At 37.5% G+C, this 22,869-nt stretch overlaps 1 protein-coding gene across 2 annotated transcripts in view; it reads right to left on the bottom strand.

The window, feature by feature from the left end:
• Positions 1 to 22,869, bottom strand: part of URI1 (URI1 prefoldin like chaperone) — a 46,601-nt gene that overhangs the window by 17,813 nt on the left and 5,919 nt on the right. The window contains exons 2-4 of one of the 2 annotated variants that reach the window (XM_089540038.1): positions 11,784 to 11,818; positions 8,603 to 8,681; positions 5,892 to 6,027 (exon numbers count right to left, since the gene is read on the bottom strand). In XM_089540038.1, the coding sequence (XP_089396164.1) occupies positions 5,892 to 6,027; positions 8,603 to 8,681; positions 11,784 to 11,818 (250 nt within the window). The remainder of the gene's footprint in view (positions 1 to 5,891; positions 6,028 to 8,602; positions 8,682 to 11,783; positions 11,819 to 22,869) is intronic. The other variant, XM_089540039.1, reaches the window with a different exon arrangement.

The raw sequence follows: 22,869 nt of genomic DNA, 5'->3' as shown, positions 1-22,869 counted from the left end.
TTAAGCTAATAATATATTAATAGAACTCTACTCATTATTCTTTCCCACCGAATATAAATCCTAATTACCTGTAGGACAGCCTCCTTTCTTTTACAGTTCTGTAAAACCTTACACCTGTTGATTCTATTTATCTTGATAAACTGGGATATTTTTTACAAAATTAAAATTTTACAGAATTGCAGATCTTATGGGTCAGTAAGCACTAGCTGCCTTGTCCAATATTTTACTTCTTTAAAAGGTTTCAATTCCCAGAACGTTCTTCAGAATGATCTAGTTTGTGACCAAAGAAATTATAATACAGCATCATCATGGGATCTCTGTATCCATGACCCATTCCGGTCCATAATTGCTTCATAAACCTATAATATAATACCAGAAATCCAGACAGTGGGAATTTCATATTTCACAGATTCACAACTCCAACTATTTTAAACTGCATTTATGAATGTACAAATCTGTCCAGTATTAGAATTATTATAAATTGAACAGGACTGGATATGTACTGTAAGTGTTTGGAGTTTACCATTTCATAAAGTATTGGAAGAATAATGTTTTTGATCATTTTCTCCCAGACATATTCAAATATCATAGACTGAGAAAGGCTAAAGTATGAGGTGATGTATTATAAACAAATAAACAAACAAACTTGACTTCCCCTTTAAGTTGTTATGTCTGAAACAGTGTGTCCAAAACGTTTGGTCTGGTTCCGTGTAATGTACAGAGCCGCTCTCCAGTCAGGATTCACATAGATGAGCTGGTGAGTAAACCATGATTAGCAGTCTCGGCAACTAATCAGATTTTATTAAATCACAGATGTCCTGTTTCAGGTTGAAATTGTAGAACTCTGTGTGATTTGACATGGGGATGATGGGGAGTATTAAGTTTTTCCTTCAAATAGTTTGCTCAATGGTGCCCCTTCCCCAGCTGCCATTTGTGCCATGGATCAACTGACTTCATATGAGCACTATACACACAACGGTATGTTTCCTCCAAGCAGCGACTAGCAGCTTCATAAACAGGGTGAGGGTTAAGGCAGTGCAAATTGTTTTTAAAAAGCTCTTCTCATGCTCTGACAGCAATCCAAGATACAGGGTTCCAGTAGCTTCATTTATCCTTTAAATAAATATGTAGGAGACCCCACCACTGGTTTCCCTCCATCTATTTTGCTCTTTCTGATACTGTCAGGTTTGGTAAATGCTTTTATAACAAAAGAAACTATAAGACCATTTTGTTCTATTTACCCTACTTTATTGCAGGTTGCTATACAACAAGGAACAAAAATTTCATATGTATAGTATAATAAAAAAAAGTTAAGTCAAGCAGCCAGGAAAAGACAAGCTCTTAAGACTGAGAAGTTAGAAATCTTTCTCCTCCTATCCTGAAGTTTAAGCCTCTTAAATGTCTTTTAAGAAGGATTGTGCTTGGATTGTTGTCCGACTTTGTCACCTCCGATAATCTTAGGAAACAGTGACATGGCTTTCCGCTGAACTGTTATCAGCTCTGCTATGTCTTTGGATAACCCAGCAAAGGAAACAAGTCATTTGGTATCACAGACAAGGAACAAAATTTAAGACTAAAAAAATCAATTAGTTTAATTAATGAATTAAATTCAATACACAGCAGAAAAACTGCAGCATTGGCAGGACAATGATGCCTATATTTCTTGGAACACAGAAATGGCTAATGAAATACTTTGTTATGTCTTCCAGATTTTAGAGAATTTGAAGGGGGAGGTCAAGATTCTTACTTCGGCTTCTATTCTTAACAGTCAGTAGCATCTTCAGAAGTGCTACCATCTCTGTCACACAAAGGCAAACCAAAATGGATGCCAACTGAGTTCCAAATTAAGTGAGCCTTCCTCCTGCACCTTTGTATGCATGGTAGGTGGATTTGGGGGGGGGGGAGGAGTTTTGGGAGAGGTATACATCTTCCTTGTCCCACCTCAGATATATGTTATCTGCAGTTCATATTAAGACTGGGTATACTTGCTCGCTTATTGCTGAAAATAAAGAAAACAAACATATTGACCTTGGAGGATTTAAAACCTAGATGGTGACGAAATGAAAATAGTTAAGAGTTCCCGCACCTTGGATCAAACATTGATAAGTCTGCAGTCAAGAAATAATAAGATTAGACTAGGAAGGGCAGCCATGAAGAAACTACACAATATCTTAAAAGTGTACAACTGATAACTGACTTCAGAATCATTCAATTTATTGTATTCCACACCACCATGTATGGGTGCGAGAGCCGGACAGTAAAGAAAGCTGACAAAAATAAAATAAACTCATTTGAGATGTGGTGCTGGAGAAGAGTACTGAGGATACCGTGGACAGCAAGAAAGACAAACAAATGGATCCTTGACCAGATCAACTCTCCCTGGAAGCAAAGATGATGCTGAAGTTGACTTTGGCCATGTCATGAGAAGGCATGACTCATTAGGAAAGACAATAATTCTAGGGAGGTAGAAGGTAACAGAAAGAGAGGAAGACCACATGTCAGATGGATAGATTGAATCAGGGAGATCATGGGCCTGAACTTGCAGGATCTAAGCAGAGCAGTGGAGGACAGGGGTCTTGGAGATGTCTCATCCACAGGGTTGCCACGAGTTGGGGTTGACTTGAGAGCAGTCAACAACAGCAATACTTGCTAGCACTGCACTGTATGTGTTTCAGCTGCACTATATACAATGGAGCCTCATTATCTGCTGGGGTTTAGTTCCAGGACCCACCGTGATACTAAAATCTGTGGATGCTCAAGTCCTATTAAATACAATGTCATAGTAAAATGGTGTCCCTTATATAAAATGGCAAAATCAGGGTTTGCTTTTTAGGATTTATACTTTTTTGAAATATTTTAAATCCATGGATGCTTGAATCTGTGGATATGGAGGGCCAACTGTATGTTTAATCTATCATTTAGCTTACCCCCAACAAGTAAAGGTACAATATGCATATTGGATGATGCTTAATAATTAAGAAAAGCTTCCATTCAACTGTAAAATATATGAACACAAATCAACAGCAACAATATGACAGTCTCAGCAACTAATCAGCATATAACTATTTGGTCACTAGAATTAATGATCAAATATTTGGATCAGTCAGTCATTATGGAGTTATTTTCTAGATACAGAACCTGGCCTTATTCTAGACCAGCTCTGTGCCTTCCGCATGAGAACATGAACATTTGTAACTATGTGCTCATGCGAACAGAGAAATAGTTTTAAAATGCTTTCACTATATGAATAACTCTGTGACTACTGAATTACTTCTGAACAGATACATTCCAGTGACAAATACTGTAAATTGAGAATGATCGGCATAGGAAATCTACAGTGCAATCCTATACATGTTTATTCAGAAGTAAGCCCCATTGGTTCAACTGGACATACCCCTAAGCATGAGTGCAACCCTAATTATGGAATTACTTTGTCTGAGATACTAGTGTGAATACCCTCTTACAGCATTACAGAACTGTATAATTCTGATACATAACTGGTATTTTGAGGAGGAAAACTGTCTTCAATTATGGTATAACGCATAAAATACAACTCATCACACACTTAATCAAGGCACAAATGTATGGTGCAAAAACATGCTTAATGCAGATTTTGGCTAAAGATGCAATATGTGGTCTTTCTTCAGCAAGTGGGGGGAAAAGTAATGAAAGCAATGTTTACGCTAATACGTTGGAGGCAGAGGGCAACACGATCTTGAGGTACTAAGTCATCAGCAAGAGCTGTTAATTTGACATGTGGGTGTTATGGCACAGTAAAGAAGTTTCCTTTAATGTGACTAGTTATTTTCTTGCTTTTAAGGAATTGTGTAGGAGGATTTGGCACCAAATAACTATATCTGGATTTTCATGAAGTTTTTTGTTGGGGCTCTTCACTATATATTTGAGGAATATTAAAAGCATACCTAACAGATCATAATTACATACCAAGGGGAAAAAATATCAATTGTAAGTACAGTTTCCAGCTTGGAAAAGGTACTTGCCAGCATAGTTCTGTTCTGATCAGGCTTACATTGAAGTGCCCCTTTCTATCAAAATGCAAAAGCATATGTATTCTTTTTTAGCATATTGGGCAGATTTTATATGGTTGCAATGCGACAAGGGAGAAGCCCTAATTTAGAAGCTGTTCTATATTGTTTTTAAGAAGTACTTTGTGATTACTTCTTTCCCATTCACGTTGGACACATGATGATACCATTTTACATTGATTACATTTACACAAATTTTATTCAAAGGAGTTTCCTTTCACATACAACAGTGTATGACAACTTCTCTCTTATCTGTAAAATGGGCATATATATGCTAAGACAGTTAAGGACATATAAAATAGCCATGCTGGATCAAACCAAAAGTCAATTTAATCTAAAATCTCAACACAGCATCCAACCAGATGTTTCCATGCTGTCCACCAGCTGTTCACCTGTCCTCATCTCCTTTGCCTCCCTAGCATTTGGTAGTCATGGGTATAAGCACTGTGAAAATGAATGTTCTGTTGAAGTACTGTAGATAAAAGCTAATGACAGACTTTTGGATAAGGTAGGATATAAGTGAAAAAATGACTACCACCACTAGGCACCAGATACCCCTTAGGCATTCAAAGATTTGAATGTCAATCAAACATGAACAAATTACAAAGGACCAGATACTAGTTAGTTTATTTTTTGATGTAGTTTAGATTAGTAGTAATGATAATAATACAATTATTATTATTATTATTATCATTATTATTATTATTATTTGTATCCTACCTCACCCGGAGGATCAGTATATCATGATTAAGACCAAACTGATCAATGAAGAGAGGCCTAAGTAGACAGGAGCTGCTTGACAAAATTTAATAAGTACTGGTTTACTGCAAGGAGCAAGAATTGGCAAAGATGTAACCACTACAGTTGCCTCTCCACTATCACTGGGGTTAGAAGCACATGACTCTTGTGAAAGTGGAAAAACTGCAAATAAGAAGCCTTTTTTTAACCTAAGGGAACACCTCTCTAGGAATCTCTAGGCCCTCCAGGGTAACTCTACGGTCAACATGTGGCAAACGTTGACCACAGAATCATGGTGGAGGAGCTACAAGTGCCTAGAGAATGTGGAGGGCTGAGTATACTTTCTTATCAGATACCTTGGTGAATTTTAAAAGGGGATAGTGATTAAGACATGATTTGGAAGGACGCACATAATGGAGTGAAGTAAAACAAAATCCAGAATCCACAAAAGAGTTATACCTGATGCTGCACTGGTGCAGAGACTGACCCCAGGACAAAACCCTGGGGCAGGATAGCCTGTGCTATTCTGCCTGCTTAGGCCCCAAGGTTCAGTAAAAGCAAAGATGCTGGCAAAAGTTTAAAATAACAAAAATAACAACAATCTAATTGGATAAAATACTTCCCATCATTGATAAATACAGAATGCATCTAATCATTCATAAGTACAGAAGCAGCATATTAAACAAAGCATAAAGAAAACAGGTAATATATAACCTCCTATTTCATGATACTACATTTTATGCCAGCAGTCAATTTTGATTGGTGCCAATGTTTGTATCAAAGACTGCCTACTACAATTTACAATTGAACATTATTACAGTACCATATGTTAATGCAATCAGTACTGTCATTTCATGAATTCATTTACAGCACCACAAGATTTTGATAAAAGCATACAGTTTCGATTAAGAAAGTAATTTATAAAAAAGGAAGTTTTCAAGTTTTAATTTGGGAAATGTTAACATAAAGCACTCCTTATTTTTCAGTTTCAGGTAAACATTTGTTGAATTATGCCTCAATCACAAAGGGATTTTAACCCGGCATGTAATTTTCCAGAAATGGTACAGAGCTATTTGACTATCATTTGATATTTACAAAAATACCTACGTTTTTTCCTGTGTTCAACTAGATCACTAGCCTGCTTTGCTGAACATTTTGCAAACCAGTTGTCCCCAAGAAGTACTGTGATTTCATTTGAGTGAACCAATCTTCCCGGCATGAAAGCATGGGGACCAAAAGGTACCTGTCAGAGCAAAAAGCAAAGGTAAGAAAATAAGACATAATAAGGCTAAAACAATTATCTGAGCAAGTATCTCATCTGTGGCTTACAGAATCTCACTATTCACCATACCCATAGGCAGATGTGGTATAGTTATTAATTAATAATTGTATTAATTACTCCTGAGCTTTCAGATGTTTTTACTATATTTTCAATCCAAGTTATACACTTAACCAACAAAATCAACTGTCCCCCAAATGCTGTTTATGGGGAAATTTATCAAAATCAATCTAGGAAAGAGGTGCAAAGAATATTTACAAATTTTATTATCCTTGATGAGAAAGTGATGTCAAACTGTCAACAGTTGAGAGATTTTTCACTGTTGAATCTTAGCTAAAAAATTATTGATTAGTCAAGTTGACCATATCAAAACAATTAGTATCAGATATTGTAAAATACAAAAGAGAAGAGTAAGTAAAATACAATGAAATATGGTAAATTAGACTAAAAACTAAAAAAATAAAGAGAGAGACAGCATCGTGTAGTGGTTTGAGTGTTGAACTAGGGCACCAGGTTCGAATCCTGATTCAGCCATGTAAACTCACTTGGGCAAGTTACACTCTCTTGCCAAATGCTCTATGAATAAACTTGCCAAGCAAGCCCCATTATTGGTTCACCTTAGGGTCACCATAAGTCAGTTATGACTTGAAAGCACACAAACAACAACAAAGGAAAACAAAAGCATAGTATAATATAGCAAGGTAATTAAAATAAAATAAAAGGTACAACATAAGATTATATCCAAAATTATAATAAATTGTCATCTTGTAATAAGGTGAAAGATAATAAAATAAAAGGTAAACGTAAAGGTTTTCCCCTTTGACATGATTGTCTAGTCGTGTCTGACTGTAGGCGGTGGTCCTCATCTCCATTACTAAGCCGAGGGAGCCAGCATTGTCAAAGATGACTCTGTAGTCATGTGGCCAGCAGGACTATAAACACCAAAGTACATTGAACGCTGTTACCTTCCCACCAAAGTGGTACTTATTTATCTGCTTGCACTTTTACATGCTATCAAACTGCTAGTTTGGTAGAAGCTGGGACTAGTGACGGGAGCACACTCCGTCATGCAGCGCCTAGGTCTCAAAATGCCTACCTGCTGACCTTGCAATCGTCAGAGTCATCATCTTAACCACAATACAAAGTAATATACATTTAAGTAAGCTCATCATCTCTGCATACCATCCCAATATGGTTAATAACATATGTTCTGTTGGACAGCCCTAACTATGTACTTGGCAGTACTAGCGACTACATCATTCCCTCATTTTTGGTGGGTTCTGCACACAAGAATTTTTTTTGCAAAAAAAGGCCTGAAATGCAAAATAAAAAAGGTCAACAATGTACAAGGGCTTTAGTAATCTTACCCAGCAGATATTACATGTTTATATGTTTGACTCTTACATTCAAGAACAAAATTAAAGGAAAATTACATCTACAGCTTGACATCAAGGCTGCATCTGCATTGCAGAAATAATACAGGTTGAAGCCACTTTAATTGCCATAACTCAGTGCCTATGGAATTCTGGGGAACAGACTTTAGTTTCAGTCACTTTTGGTGCTAGCCATGTTAACTTGCCAAGTCTGGATATATGTAGAACAGTTCCACCATCTGTTTTTCAAAGCTTGATGTCTATTCTTAGTTGCATCTCATCACACAACTAGAATTAGATGTAAATGATACGTCTAGGTATAAGTCACGAAATTCATTTAATCTTCACTTACTAACATTTTGGTTACAGTCCTAGAGGCAGAGTATGTCCTGCTTTATTACTAACATTGTTGCCCTGAAAACAGATTCTGAAATTACAATAATAAATTCAAATTCAAAAACAGTAAAAAAATATGCAGATGCCAACAAGAATGTAGGTACAATACTCCCAAAAACTTTTTATACAAAAACCAAGAATAAAAAGCTCAAGACTTAAAAATTAGTGACTATGATTGCCTGCTATTTCTCCACTTCACTGAAATCACTGTGTATTGCATATTTAATTATGGATTTCCATATAATAAACAGGCTCTACCAGATGTGTCTGATTTTGTTGTTGAACACTAGTCAAAATCTGGAGGTTATAATTTATTATAGCCTTGAAGAAACTAGATGTAAAAAAGAAAACATACATTTAACCCTTTAGACAATCAACCAATGTTTAACTATAACACCTTAATTACAACAGTTAAGATAGATATGATCCAGGTGCGTTGTTTCAAACCTAACTACAGCTAGAAGATAATGAATTCCTCTTGGGCTATTGAAGTCCTTAGACCTTATTTTCTTTTTCAGAGATGACCATAACAACTACATTTTCACCAATGTTAACACTAAAGATGGTTAGCACTCTTCTAATCATGTTTGCAAATGTGTTAGTGTTAACATAGTACAGAAATATCACGTCACCAGTGTCATCAATAAAAAAAGAAGCAGCATGCAAAGAGGGAGCAGAAAACTGGACACAAACCTATTTGTGAATGGAGTATTTGCAATGACTGACAGTTAACTTTCTCTACTATTTGCATTCAGCTAAACTGTACCTACCATAATGTCATAAGAAAGTTTATCTGGCAATGTGCTAAGCCGTTCCTGAAGAGCTTCATAGTCACCCTCCACCTTCTTCCTGTTAACAAATTCAAACCAGGTTAGTATCAATCCTAAATATCATTGATTTTTTTAAAAAAAGAGATAGATAACTACTAATGATTTCTAAAATAGGTTTTGAATTTAAATGTACAGGGAAACTTGCCACAGCTATACACTGCAAAAAGTGATCCTGGTGGGGAAAGTTTCAAGGTATTGCCTCTATCCCTATGCAAAAAATGGTGAGGACAATGTAAACAATTTAATAACTGTCAATTTGTCCTGAAATGGAAAACACTTTTTATAAAGCTACAGATGAGAATTCCAGACATACTTTCGTAACCAAGACTGATAAGGAAACAATCCTATATCCAATGGAACTAAGCCACACTGAACTCAACATAATTTACGTCTGAGCACATGCATATAGGATTGCAGTGCAATAAACTCTGAAATTTTGGATTCGGATTAAAGATGCATATTGTTACTGGGTTTTTAAAATAAATAAATAAATGGAATTATTGAGAAACCATCCCCTATGAGGAGGGACTTAGGGAGCTGGATATGTTTAGCCTAGAGAAGTGAAGGTTAAGAGGTGATATGATAGCCCTGTTTAAAAATTTAAGGGATGTCATATTGAGGATGGAGCAAGCTTGTGTGCTGCTGCTCCAGAGAATATGACCCGGAGCAATGGATGCAAGCTCCAGGAAAAAAGATTCCACCTCAGCATTAGGAGGAACTTCCTGATAGTAAGGGCTGTTTGACAGTGCAACACACTCCCTCGGAGAGTGGTGAAGTCTCCTGCTTTGGAGGTTTATAAACAGAGGCTGGATGGCCATCTGTCGGGGATGCTTTGATTGTGACTTCCTGCATGGCAGGGGGTTGGACTGGATGTCTCTTCCAATTCTATGATTCTAATTACAACTAAAGTTTCAAAGTGACTATGAAAGATGGGCCTAATTCAACTCACTAAGGGTCAGAATTAGTTCTCCTACAAACCTGCCTTCTCTTTGAAATCTTGGGCCTTGCAGAAGGTGAGGAGTCCTAGCTGCGGATCTTACTGCACAGGGCTCCAGGCACAGGACGACAACAGTCCAAAGGGGGTCAGGAAGGGAATGGAACGAGTGGGGGACGCATTTTACTGCACACCGGAAGTCCCTTACTCGTTCCCTTCCCTTCTGTTCCCAATCCTTCCCAGAGGAGGTGATTTTTGAGAACTGTTCTGGACAGTTCTCAAAAATCGCGTCCTCTGGGACGGATTGGGAACAGAAGGGAAGGGAACAAGTGAGGGACTTCTGTTGCAGTACAATGCATCTCCCACTCATTCTCGGCCCCTTTCATTCCATTCTCCTTTTGTTCCATGGAGCCCCTGTGCGGTAAGGTTCTGTATCTGCTCAGAGACTCCCTGGTGCTTCCAAAAGAATCCCAGTTGTTACCTCTGACTGTAAATAGGAAGGCCTCCTTGACATACTACCAATTGATGGATACAGGAGCCTGCTGAATCCCAGTCCAACACCTAAATGGACCTACACTTTCACATTGTGTCCCCAGCTGATTAATCAAACATGGCTGAACTAGAGCAAGGAATCACTGCCCTTGTTCACTCACCAATGAAGATGGCATTCTCTATCTCCCTGAGAGATTTGCCCCCTTCCAAACCATGTCACATCCCTTCTATGAAGGGTAAAGAAATGGGAAGGATTTAAATTTCATGACGAGTGAAATCTTTCTTGAAGGAGCCCCACCCCATTTTGCTTCACTGTCACTGTTGTTACATTGGAAGGAAATATAGAACTCACTGCACTCTGTAGTCAACTTCTATGCCAAACCCAATATATATTATACTTGTTTGAATAGTCAAAATCCGTAGCAACCAGAACTGTATTATGCAAAGGCTGATAAATTTTGGCTTCAGGAGCACCAATGAGTACCACCATAATATCCATCTTATTGGAAATTAAAGCAGGTTTTGCATTTTAAACATTAGCAAACCATATTCCCTTGCTATTTTTTTTAACAAACACACAGTCACAATTTAATATGATGAGGCATGAGGATGGCTTTGATTCACCCCTTTTCCATTCTTCTTATCCAAGGCTTGCAGCTTATGTGCATTTAAACTAAAAATACCCAAAACCAAACATTTGATACACATGAACTATAAATTATTTTCTCAGAGGTCTTTCGGGCATGAAGAAAAAAGCCTCTTAAAATAAATTTAAAATATTATATGCTTGATGGTGTATAACCAAAAGTTTAATCTCTCCATTAAAGGGGGCAGTTGCTGCGATTTTGCAATAACCCTGCAGACAATAATCAAGAAGGCTCCTGTTGTTCTCTGTGTAAATTCCTAGTAAACGCAGCATGGATGCAGCATAATTTGGTATCTGTTAAGATCAAGTGTTATCTTTCAATAACTCATAAAAATTGTTAACCATTAAATATACCTTTTTCTATCAAGATACTCATAGGAAACATGTCTATCTATGGTGTTTCTTATTAGCTAAAAACACACACACACACTGAATAATCAACAAGAAAGGCCAGATATAATATTTTAAGGAATAATACTACCTCTAAAGGCCCAGACTTATCTACAGATTTAAAATAGTATATTTTCATTGCAAATAGATAAATTGAAGAAAAACCATTATCTATCTTTCAAGTGAAAAGACTCGCAACCTTTATAAATAATAGGCTTGATTATCTAAACTCTTATATTGTTATTTTTGGATATCACCCAAAGCCGTTTTGATACTCAACAATACTGTACTTTTACAACTGACTATGCTATTTTCTTGGAACGGTAACGAAAATAAACCACTGAACTCCAAGGTTTACAGAGGTTTATACTATTTTCTACCCCTTATTTTGGGTGGCAAAGGGGGGGGGGCAAGATCCTTTTAAAAGACATATACAGATCTTAAAGTATGATTACTGTGGTGAATTAAAGCAAAAGTGTAAGAAATGTGGAGAGTGCAATTTAATAAGCCAAGGCAGAGTTGAAATTATGCACCAAAGTATATTATTATTTGAATTTGGTTAATTTTCTAAAGAATATATGCACAGTACTTTTCTAAAAAACAAGCACAGGCTGCTTTCATTGATATTTTAGGCATGCAATCAAACATTTTTCACTTACCAGTGATGAATTTCTTCTTGGCAGTTAGTGACCACCTGTCATTAAAACAGATAACTACTTATGAAAAAACAAGGCTAAGCACACAGCTGCAAAGTCAATGTTTCAGAGACTAGAGCAGCAGCTTTACAGATTTGGTAGGATCTTGCTATACATTTTTATTTGTCAGCATAAAGGCGAGGCAATGTTCGTTCTTAAGCAGCACACTTTATCACAACACTCTAATCCAGACTGATAACCACAGAATAAATGGCACCTTCCCCTAACTCATATTTTGACACCATGTATCCTCCATAAGGATAAACTGACACTTGATACAAGATAAAACCAGTATTTTGTACAATCTACATATCAGTTTTTAACATTACATGTTTTGCAGAATAAAGCAAATATAAATTTTAGGAGAGGAATGTAATCCTGTTGCATGTTTTTAAAAGAGAATCCAAGGTCCAAAACACGCTGCAAAAATAATCCAGTTTTACACTGCTTTGACTGTCCTAGCTCAGTGCTAGGGAATCCTGGGAACTGTAGTTTATTGTGGCACCAGAGCTCTCTGACAGAGGAGGTTAAGTGTCTCACAAAGCTGCAGTTCCCAGAATTCCCTAGCATTGAGTCAGGGCATTTAAAGCAGTCTCAAATTGGATTATTTCTGCAGTATGTTTTGGACCCCATAAATACTTTCCCCCTTTGTAATAATGTATCCCTAAATTTTAATCTCATTTGCAGTTTCACTCTAGTGCAACCAAATTTTAAGGAATTAAGTAAGAATATTAAGTAATTAATTAAGAAAATGTATACCCTGATCATAGTTTTGAAGACAAAATGCACACACAAGCAAAATAATGCAAAATTAGCCTTCCAGGAAAAGCAGTATTATTTGTACTGAAGCATATTAAAAGGCCACAATGGTCCAAAATACACTACAGAAATAATCCAGTTTGAGACCACTTTAACTGCCCTGGTTCAGTCCTAGGGAATCCTGGGAATAGTACAGTGAGCCCTTGGCATCCGCTGAGGTTTGGTTCCAGGACCTTTGTGGATACCAAAATCCATGGATGCTCAAGTCCCATTAGATACAATGGTGTAGTAAAATGGTATCCCTTATATAGAATAGCAAAATCAAACTTTGCTTTTTTAGCATTCCTGTATTTTCATGCCGTGGATTATTGAATCTGTGGATAAAAAAAACAATGGATATGAAGGGTAAATTGTAGTTTATTGTGGCATCAGAGCTCTCTCGCAATGTCTCACAAAACTACAGTTCCCAGAATTCCCTAGCATTGAGCCAGGACAATTAAAGCGGTCTCAAATTGGATTATTTCTGCAGTGTGTTTTGGACCTTTGTTACTGTCCCTCGTCCCCTTGAGAAAATAAAAACCATCATCCCTCATTATTAATATTGCTATGTGCCACTAACTATTTGTGCTACCAAAACGTAATAATACCTTTATCCTGAAAAGTACATTCTGGCCACAAGAAATTATTCTACATTTTGGTCTTTATACTTCAACTAGGCAACCAGTTGTGTTGGACTGCAACTCCCATCACATTTAAAAAGCAGAGTAAAGGGTAAGAAATGGTGGTAGTTGCAGTCTAAAATGTCTAGGAAGCAGAACTTTCCGACTCCTTCTCTATAAAGATATGGAAGAAAAGAGACTTGCCATGGGAAGGGAAAGTATCAGTGCTAAACACTCCTCTATTCCTTTTTTTAAATATAGGAGGGGCTGTAGCACTTGAAAAGGAATACAAAGCCCCAAAGATTTCCCTTGGGAAAGGTCACCACTGCAGATAAAAGTATACAGCATTTCTGATATTCAGCAAATGAATACAAACAACGGAAAAACGCACAGCCTGCAAAGATTGCAGTTAAGCTCATGCAACACTGTGGATAACGTGAAGAAGTCAAATGCTTGTCTTTCAGTCGCTGCATATTGAATGTCTGTAACTCACACACCCACCTCACATAATGCTCAAAACAGTATTTTCCAGATACAAAACAGTGTGCCTACAGTACCTGGAAAATAAATTATCTACATAAAATTAATGCTGCTTTCAGGGAAGAAGCAGGCTGTGAGCGTTTTATCATGTAATGAACTATGCTGAAAAGTCCTTGAGCAATAACTAGAATGTATATAATGTCTCTGCATATTCCTTTAATAGCAAGTGATGGGAGGGCAAAGCATGCCAGAATGTGTACCTACATCCATATTGACATTTAACCTTGTGAAATGGATCCCAAACATCCCCAGTACTGCCATCACAGGGGGGGGGGGGTGTCTCTTTCCTTGAATAAAGCTGCATGTTTGACCACGAAATGGACTTCTTCAACCCGCAGAGCCAGCACCTGGTCACTTTTTAGGAGGCCTAGTAAGTACTTCCCAATGTTAAGTTGAAAGCAAAAGACAGAAAATCCTAAATGTGAAGCTTTTGCACAGGAACAGGGACTTAACCACAACTCCAGGAATTTCAATGCTCCCTCTACCCCAATGGATGAAGAGCACATAGCTGTCCAGATCCAGCGGCCATCAACCCCAGCCACTAGTTTAATATATGGAGGGGCACACATTGCCTATCACCATTTTAACCAATGCTGTTCTTGTGCAAAATCTCAAAATCTTTCCCAGAACACTTGGAAACCCTCCAGAGCAGACTCTGAAAAGTGTTGCATTCTGAACAAGCCTTGCTTTGGGAACAGAAGAGTTTGGAATATATGCAGAACTCTTAGGACTTCAATTAGTGTTTGTTGTTGTGTGCCTTGACGTCATTTCTGACTCATGGCCACCCTAAAGCGAACTCCTTATCACAAGGCTTTCTTAGCAAGATTTGTTCAAAAGGAGTTTGCCTTTGCCTTCCTCTAAGGATGAAAGGGTATGATTTGCCTAAGGTCGCTCAGTAGGTTTCCACAGCCAAGCAGGGATTTGAACCATGGTCTCCAGATTCATAGTCCAATGCTCAAACAACTACATCATGTAGGCTCTCTTCAACTAGTTGCACACTATACCTAAATTAGTTGAATTTGTACAAGGATGATTCCTTTTTTATATATAATGTTAAAGCCCAGTACTTACATTGACCTGTGAATAAATCGAGCCAGATTTTTTTAGATCAATTATTGACTTATACATAAGTATACAGTCTTCCCGCCCCTTCTAAATCAAAGTTCTTTATACAGATTAACTGATAATAAAAGCCTGGAAGAATGAGATAGTAATCTATTACCTCCAACAGGAATAATCAAGTGGAGATAAGAGCTGCTGGAGGAACACACTGGAACAATGTTGCTAGGAGAATAAGGACCCTCTTATAATCCAAAGGCTGGTGGTTCGAATGTCACCGCAGCTGTGAACCACTATGGAGCCTTAGTTCAGATATCAAATGAACAGATATGAGGCTTGTGGACCTTACCTGATTGATGGCAAATTATATTCCGCTTTACTATCTAAACTGGGCAAATAATAGTAATCACTGTTGTAATTCTGGTTTCCAAATAATCTATGGTGCAGTAACCAATGTTTACCAAGTTCAAATATTATGTGAACTAATACTCTAAAGTCATCAAATGACCTGGGAGCTAAGCAGGGTCAGCCCTGGCTTTTATTAGAAGGGAAACTGTCAATGAATATCAGGTGCTATTGCAGAAGAAAGAACTGGAAAATCACTTCTGAGTATTCCTTTCCTAAGAAAACCCTATGAAATTCATGGTGTCACTACAAATTGACAGGCAACTTGAGGGCACATATGTACACACATCTTACTGAGAATCATGAATTAGTCAAAATCAAAAAGTCAGGAAGACAGCAAAGAGGGAAAAACCATTCCTCTTCAGCAATCCCTTCTACAATATCGGAATAACACTATGACACCTACCTGAAGGACTGTAATAAGAAAGAAACATGGATGTGCTACAGAAATCCTCCCATTGTGACATTATTATTAAGGAATGGCCATAATACTGCGGGAAGGAGGAGAATGAATGACAAAAATGTTTATGAAATCATTTAAGAAAGTTCCAGTTCAAATGCCCCCTTTCTAGATGTGAGAGGAAGAAAGAGCTCAACAGGAAACTTCCCATTCCCAATGCATGACTTTCCAAGCATGAAGTGAGCTAAAGGCACAAAAAGCAAAAGCCCTGCAAACCGTGAAGTGCAGCGTGTTCATTAACCTCTACATGATAATCCTTTCGTAGCTGCATATTAACTAGTTACATATTCATAATCATTTACATTATTTAGAAGACCTTCTATGAAAATTTCCAGGCGATATCCATTAGCTGCAATGTTAAAGGTTACCCAAGATAGTCTGCTTAATGTTTCCAGGAAGCTTTTTTTAATTAGTAAATATGTAAATTGGAAGCATATGCTTTTTCCTCTCTTTGGGTATTTTTTTCTTCTTCTTGGGCAGAAATGGGCCATCAGTAGAAAAAAGCACATGGACATATGTTTTAATCAACCCTTAGCTTCTCAGACAAAAATCATCAACACCAATGCATTTTGTCTATATTCTAATGAAGGGGGGAAAGGGAAATACATTCTGGCCCCAACATCTGTGGCCCCTGAAGTCTCTGAACACCCAAAACATAGCTACATAGCCTGAAAAACCCACAAAAAACTATGAAAGTCTTCAACTTCACATTTAAAAAACACGCTTATTCTGTCGGGCTTTTAGAAATTGACTGTGATGGGATTTTAATGGTGGGCTTCACTGTTCTGTTGAGTTTATATGGTTTTTTTATTAATTGTAACGGACTTTAATTTTACAGATTGTTTAAATGATTTTTTTAAAAAAATAATGTCTATCATTTATACTTTTTACTGATGTTTTTGGTAGCATTTCTAACCTGTATTGATTTTAATAAGTTGCAGGCCACTTTGAGTACTCTATTGAAAATGAATAAAATGATAATAACAATAGTAATAAGTGAGTAACAGAGCAGATATTTGTTTAATGCAATGACCAACTTAAAGTGCTGATTGGGAATTAGGTTAGAGAAGTAAGAAAGTTTGCTTGACAATTATGGTACGTAGCATATGGGTAATGCAAACCATGGCTTCCAATGCAAACCATGGTTTTACGTCATACTCTAGTTTTTCAGATATAATATTCAGCTATGGAAAAGAGAAATAAACCCTGGATAAGCATCATGCCTGCAGTAAAACAAAACCTGGCTTTTCCCCACCTCTGGGCATAACCATATACATCTGCACACATACTGTTTATCACTACTTCATTTGGATAGTATTTTAAAAGTGTAATTAAATGTCGCTTGCAGCAACCATAATACTTTTTCATCAAGTTGTTGTTATTGTTTGCCGTCAAGTTGGTTTTTGACTTGTAATAGTGTGTGCATACAGAAATGCATTTGAATCTTCCAGTGAAATGAGACAAGCATCACTTTTGTGGGTCAACAATAAACTACTGATACCGTATTTAATTATTTCTCCCGATTGTCTAAACGCTTCCATACACTTAAAGACGATGCGCCAAGTGCTTTGAAGAGGTCCTTCTCATTTTATCTGTATTTATATTATGTCGGGGCCACAAGGGGGCATCATCCTAGAAATCCCCACCAATACATAATAAGCAAATGAACACATATAAAGTAACAGTAACATTTTATACATGTAGATTTTCAAGAGCTAAGTGCAGATGCCTGAATGCTGTTTCAGTTCTCGGAGCCCGAAGTCTCAATATGTGAAAGGAGGTGCATATGGCAATTATTTTCTCTTAAGCAGAAATGGAAAGTGTGAAACAATGCACCAGCTTTTGAAGTTAGAGCTGGAATTCAATAAATCTAATTCATTGAGCTTAATAGAATGCTCTCAACCTTTCTAAAACTGAGATTCCAAATACGCATAAGACTTCAACCTTCGAAGGTAAATTAATCCTAGAGAATACAGAACTGTTACCCAGAATTGATATGAGATGATGGACTTCTAACTCAATAATTCATCAACTTTATATTATTATCATCATTTCTACCTAACTGGACGCTCAAAGAGGCATCCCATCGAGAGAGAAAAGGGAATGTAAAAGGCATTCTTCATTTCCAGTACTTGACTTTCCTTCAATTAAACAACTTGTTTATTAATTAGAATTAGAACATCCATTAGAATTAGAATATGAAAACATATCATGTTCAACTGTTCCTCCACCAATTACACCTTTTTAAATGCTGTTTCTTATATCTGCATTTTTAAAATTATCTGGAGTAAACTGCTTTGCAAAATAGGAAAATGAATTTCATTAATAAAATGAAAAATGAATGAAATTTACCAATAAGGGTCTCTAAACATGGAAATACACCAACTTTACGGAGATATTCTGAAATATATATTTTTGGTCGGCAGTAACAATATGCATTAAACATCTCAACCTCCTTGAGAAAATAAGATCAGTAAGTCAATTCTAAGCATGATTACTCAAAAGTAAAAGTAAACGCTACTTAGTTCAACGCAACCCACTCTTAGTTACAACTGCAGCTTTAACCATTTTCTGGAAATCCTGATCTAACTTTAACATTGACAAGCAAAGGACAAGCACTCAGTGTAAACTTCTTCATCTGTAAAATGGGAAGAGGAGGCAATTTCGTCTCCAACTCATGGAAATTATTATTAATTAATGTCTTTGAAGATGTGAAGCACAGTTAAGTGCTTAAGAGTATTATTTACCACTTGAAAAGTTATCCGAATGTGAGCAAATAGGAGAGTAATTTGAGGCTGTTTAACCTTGAATTATCTCTATATTAAACATTTAAATGCTTCCACTTCTTAATAGAAAGCCAACATTTAGAACTGCCATTAAATCCCCTTAAATTCCTTTGGTAAATGAAGGCATGTACAACTATATACAGGATTGCACCGACAGAAAATTTCTTGCACAGGTGAAGGAAACAAATATAGTACCAAAAACTAAACAAACACATTTAAAGGTATAATACAGTGGGCCCTTGGTATCCACTGGAAATTGGTTCCAGGACCCTCTATGGATGCCAAATCCATGGACATTCAAGTCCCATTAAAAACAGTGGCACACTACAATGGTGTCGCTTGTATAAAATAGCAAAATCAAGGTTCAAAATCTTTTTGTTTATTTATGCAAGCCTTACCTGATGGGGTTGTTTTGTTTCACGTGTGCATATGGTTATTTTTTGAATTAAAAGTTTGCTGATACATACTGAACTGCTTTTCTCTCTGGGGTTCAGGAACCTATCCCTATTCCTTCCCTGATATTTCTATCTTTGATACCAAATTTTATGTTATAGTAGTATTGCCCAGGAAGGCATCTACTTTGCTAACTGAGGTATACCTGAAACCATTACATAATCCTGTTTGTGTAAACTAAATAATCTGCATAAAGATGTTTTGCTATTCTGAAGAGACTAGAAAGCTGGGCCAAAGCTAACAAAATGAAATTCAACACGGAGAAATGTAAGGTACTGCACTTAGGACGGAAAAATGAAATGCACAGATATAGGATTATGGGGGACACCTGGCTGAATGAAACTACATGTGAAAGGGATCTGGGAGTCCAAGTAGACCACAAGTTGAACATGAGTCAACAGTGCGACACAGCTGCTAAAAAGGCCAGTGCAATTTTAGGCTGCATCAATAAATGTATAGTGTCTAGATCAAGGGAAGTAATAGTGCCACTATATTCTGCTCTGGTCAGGCCCCACCTGGAATATTGTGTCCAGTTCTGGGCACCACGATTTTAAAAGGATGTGGAGAAACTGGAACATGTCCAAAGGAGAGTGACTAAAATGGTGAAGGGTCTGGAAACCATGCCCTATGATGAGCGACTTAGGGAGCTGGATATGTTTAGCCTGGAGAAGAGAAGGTTAAGAGGTGATATGATAGCCCTGTTTAAATATTTGAAAGGAAGTCATATTGAGGAGGGAGCAAGCTTGTTTTCTGCTGCTCCAGAGACTAGGACCCGGAACAATGCATCCAAGCTACAGCAAAAGAGATTCCTCCTCAACATTAGGAAGAACTTCCTGACAGTAAGGGCTGTCCAACAGTGGAACACACTCCTTCCTCGGAGTGTAGTGGAGTCTCCTTCCTTGGAGGTCTTTTAACAGAGGCTGGATGGCCATCTGTCAGGGATGCCTTGATTTGGATTTCCTGCATGGCAGGGGGTTGGACTGGATGGCCCTTGCGGTCTCTTCCAACTCTATGATTCTATAATTCTAATGGAGGGCTACTCAAATGAAACCTCTGTTTCATTCAAAAATGACAAAGGAAGTTTTAAATCTTTCCTCATGTGGAAATGAGAGATACTGTGTACCCTGAAGGTAATTTTATATAGTATTTTATACAGTTTTGTGCATGAAACAAAATTCACTAACCCATCAGATAGCAACCGTTTCACTATTTCAGCCTCCCATGAAAAAAACTTTTGGTTTTTGTAATATTTCAGATTTTGGAAGGAGACCTCAACCCGTATCACCAAAACAGGTAATTTAGTGGAACATTTATCCTGAAACAATAACGTAATTTTATTGTTCTCTTGCAGGAGCTAGCACCTCATCAGTGGACATATTGGCTGTACCAACAACATCCGGAGGATCATGGTTCCTCAGCTCTTGTTCTATTCTGGCTTCTGTTCAAAGAGCTAGATCACACATTTGTGAGTGTTGATGTTGCCTGAGATAATTACATGTATGAGCAATGCAAGATGACCACAAAGAGAAATTATATATTATTATACATAGCCTCAAGTATTACATTTTCCTGTGCAATCCATTCATACATTGGCCTACAAATCAAAAGCATGTGGTAGTGAAGCAACTCCAGTGGGGATGGGATGGGGCCATTTTCACTCTTGAGATTTAAAGTTTGAATCAGGCTTTATTTGCCTCTATGACTTTAACATTTCAGAGAAAACCGAGCCCGCTTGCTACATATTAAGGCACTTATTTACACAACAGATTGTAATGACCTGAAAACGGCCCAGATGGTGCAGCAGCAAACATATGGGGAACCTTTCATTAAGTGATTTTGAAGTGATTTGATTTAAAAGAAGTAACACAAAAATAGCTTATCTGTGTTTCTGAGGGGTTTTTTTACAGAACTTTAAAGTGAAACATAGACCGAACCAATTCTGTTGCTTTTATTCATTGTCTATTATTTTTATTTTGTTTTGAAAGATGTACACCTCATCTTTGAATATAAATCAGGGGAGGGCAAAATGCAACCCTAGGGCCACATAAGGCCCTATGGATGGTTTTGCAGCCTTTGGCATCTATATTGATAAACTGGAGCGTGTCCAAAGGAGGGCAACTAAAATGGTGCAGGGTCTGGAAACCATGTCCTATGAGGAACGACTTAGGGAGCTGGGGATGTTTAGCCTGGAGAAAAGAAGGTTAAGAGGTGATATGATAGCCCTGTTTAAATATTTGAAGGGGTGTCACATTGAGGAGGGAGCAAGCTTGTTTTTTGCTGCTCCAGAGAACAGGACCCTGAGCAATGGATGCAAGCTGCAGGAAAAGAGATTCCACCTCAACAGTGGAACAAACTCCCTCGAAGTGTAGTGGAGTCTCCTTCCTTGGAGGTCTTTAAACAGAGGCTGAATGGCCATCTGTCGAGGATGCTTTGATTTGGATTTCCTGCATGGCAGGGGGTTGGACTGGATGGCCCTTGTGGTCTCTTCCAACTCTATGATTCTATGATAGACCCCCCCCCCAAGACTGTCCTTTTTCTAGCCAAAGAGGCAGGAAGAACTGCTTCTCCCTGAAACCTCCAGGTACAGCAATTCACTTTTTAAATAGGTTGAATGGCTTCCTAAAATACCCACTTCCCAGTTTTCATGCTTCATTTTTTTCTGGCCTGTACCTGTATTTAAATAGTACTCAGGAATGCATTCACTACCCAAAGTCATTCCTACATATGTCTATTCACATACAAGCCTTCTCACATACAAATCTACACCCATCTGTCTCACCTTAAAAGTTTTTTTTAAATCAATATTATTAAACAATAATTAATCAAAAACTCTTACTGATTTACTGGGAAAGGCCCACAGATTTCTGCTTTTCCATATCTGTTTTTTGTTTTATCAACATACTAAACAGTTTCTACTAAAGACAAATTAGGCAAAACATAATGAAATTCAATAACCATAAGCAGCACCAACAGCTGTTTGTTCACAAAGTTTGATGGAATCTTAACCAGCAAATGTAAAACTCAAAGATATATTGTTTGTTTGTTTGTTTGTTTATTTATATTGTGAGTGTACAAAGAAATTATACAAACAAGTGAAAATGACACTACCAAGCCCCCCCAAAAAAAGTTTTAAATAATACAAAACTCTTAGCTCCATCTTTATCAAAATTCAAAATTGGGCTGATATCCCTTCTCCAAATACTGTCGCCCCTCCTTTTTCGCGGGGATCCATTCAGCGGCAGCCCCCCTCACAAAAATGGAGTTTCGCATATATCCAAGCCCCATTAGCTTGAATATAGGCACGAGTGCGTGGGGTTGCGCAGGCAGGCACCGTGGCCACACACCCCATTCATTCTCCCTCCGTTTGTCCCAAGCGCATAAGCAAGTGACGCAAGTCCAAAGACTGCAAGAATGGAGGGAGGACTGTATATAGTTGACAAAAACATTTGATATGGTGTATTAAAACAGATATAAAAACAACTGAAAATCATAAAGAAACACTCTAAGGTAACATCTGGTATCTTTTTTGTAGCTGTAAACTTTTCATTCCCAGGATACAAAATAATGCACAGATTTCAGTTTTAGAAAAACTGCTGTGATTTGAATTTTGGACTTTTATCAGCCAATCCAGACACCAAACTACAGATCACGTAACGTTCTGCAGCTAGCACATTTGGTTTCCTAACGTATTCTGTGCAGTTCCTGCACTGTTGCCCCAGATAAATTTCATCTGAGCACCATTTTGCAAATCTTATTTCCTCAAGAACAAAGATTATGCCCCAGTCAGAAAGCTGCCAATCTACCTCTGCCCACTCCTGCCTTATATAGAGCCTGAGGCAAGCCCAGAGCAGTCAGGAAGCACAGCGTTAGCTATCAATTGAGGGCAGGACATCTCATACAGTTCTTGTTATTGTGGTCCAATTTAATTA

Source organism: Sceloporus occidentalis, unplaced genomic scaffold (assembly GCF_023333645.1).
Source record: "Sceloporus occidentalis isolate IW3139 unplaced genomic scaffold, rSceOcc1.0.p SCAF_10, whole genome shotgun sequence".
In the NCBI taxonomy this organism is placed as follows: domain Eukaryota; kingdom Metazoa; phylum Chordata; class Lepidosauria; order Squamata; family Phrynosomatidae; genus Sceloporus; species Sceloporus occidentalis.
This window is presented reverse-complemented; position numbering and strand designations above follow the sequence as displayed.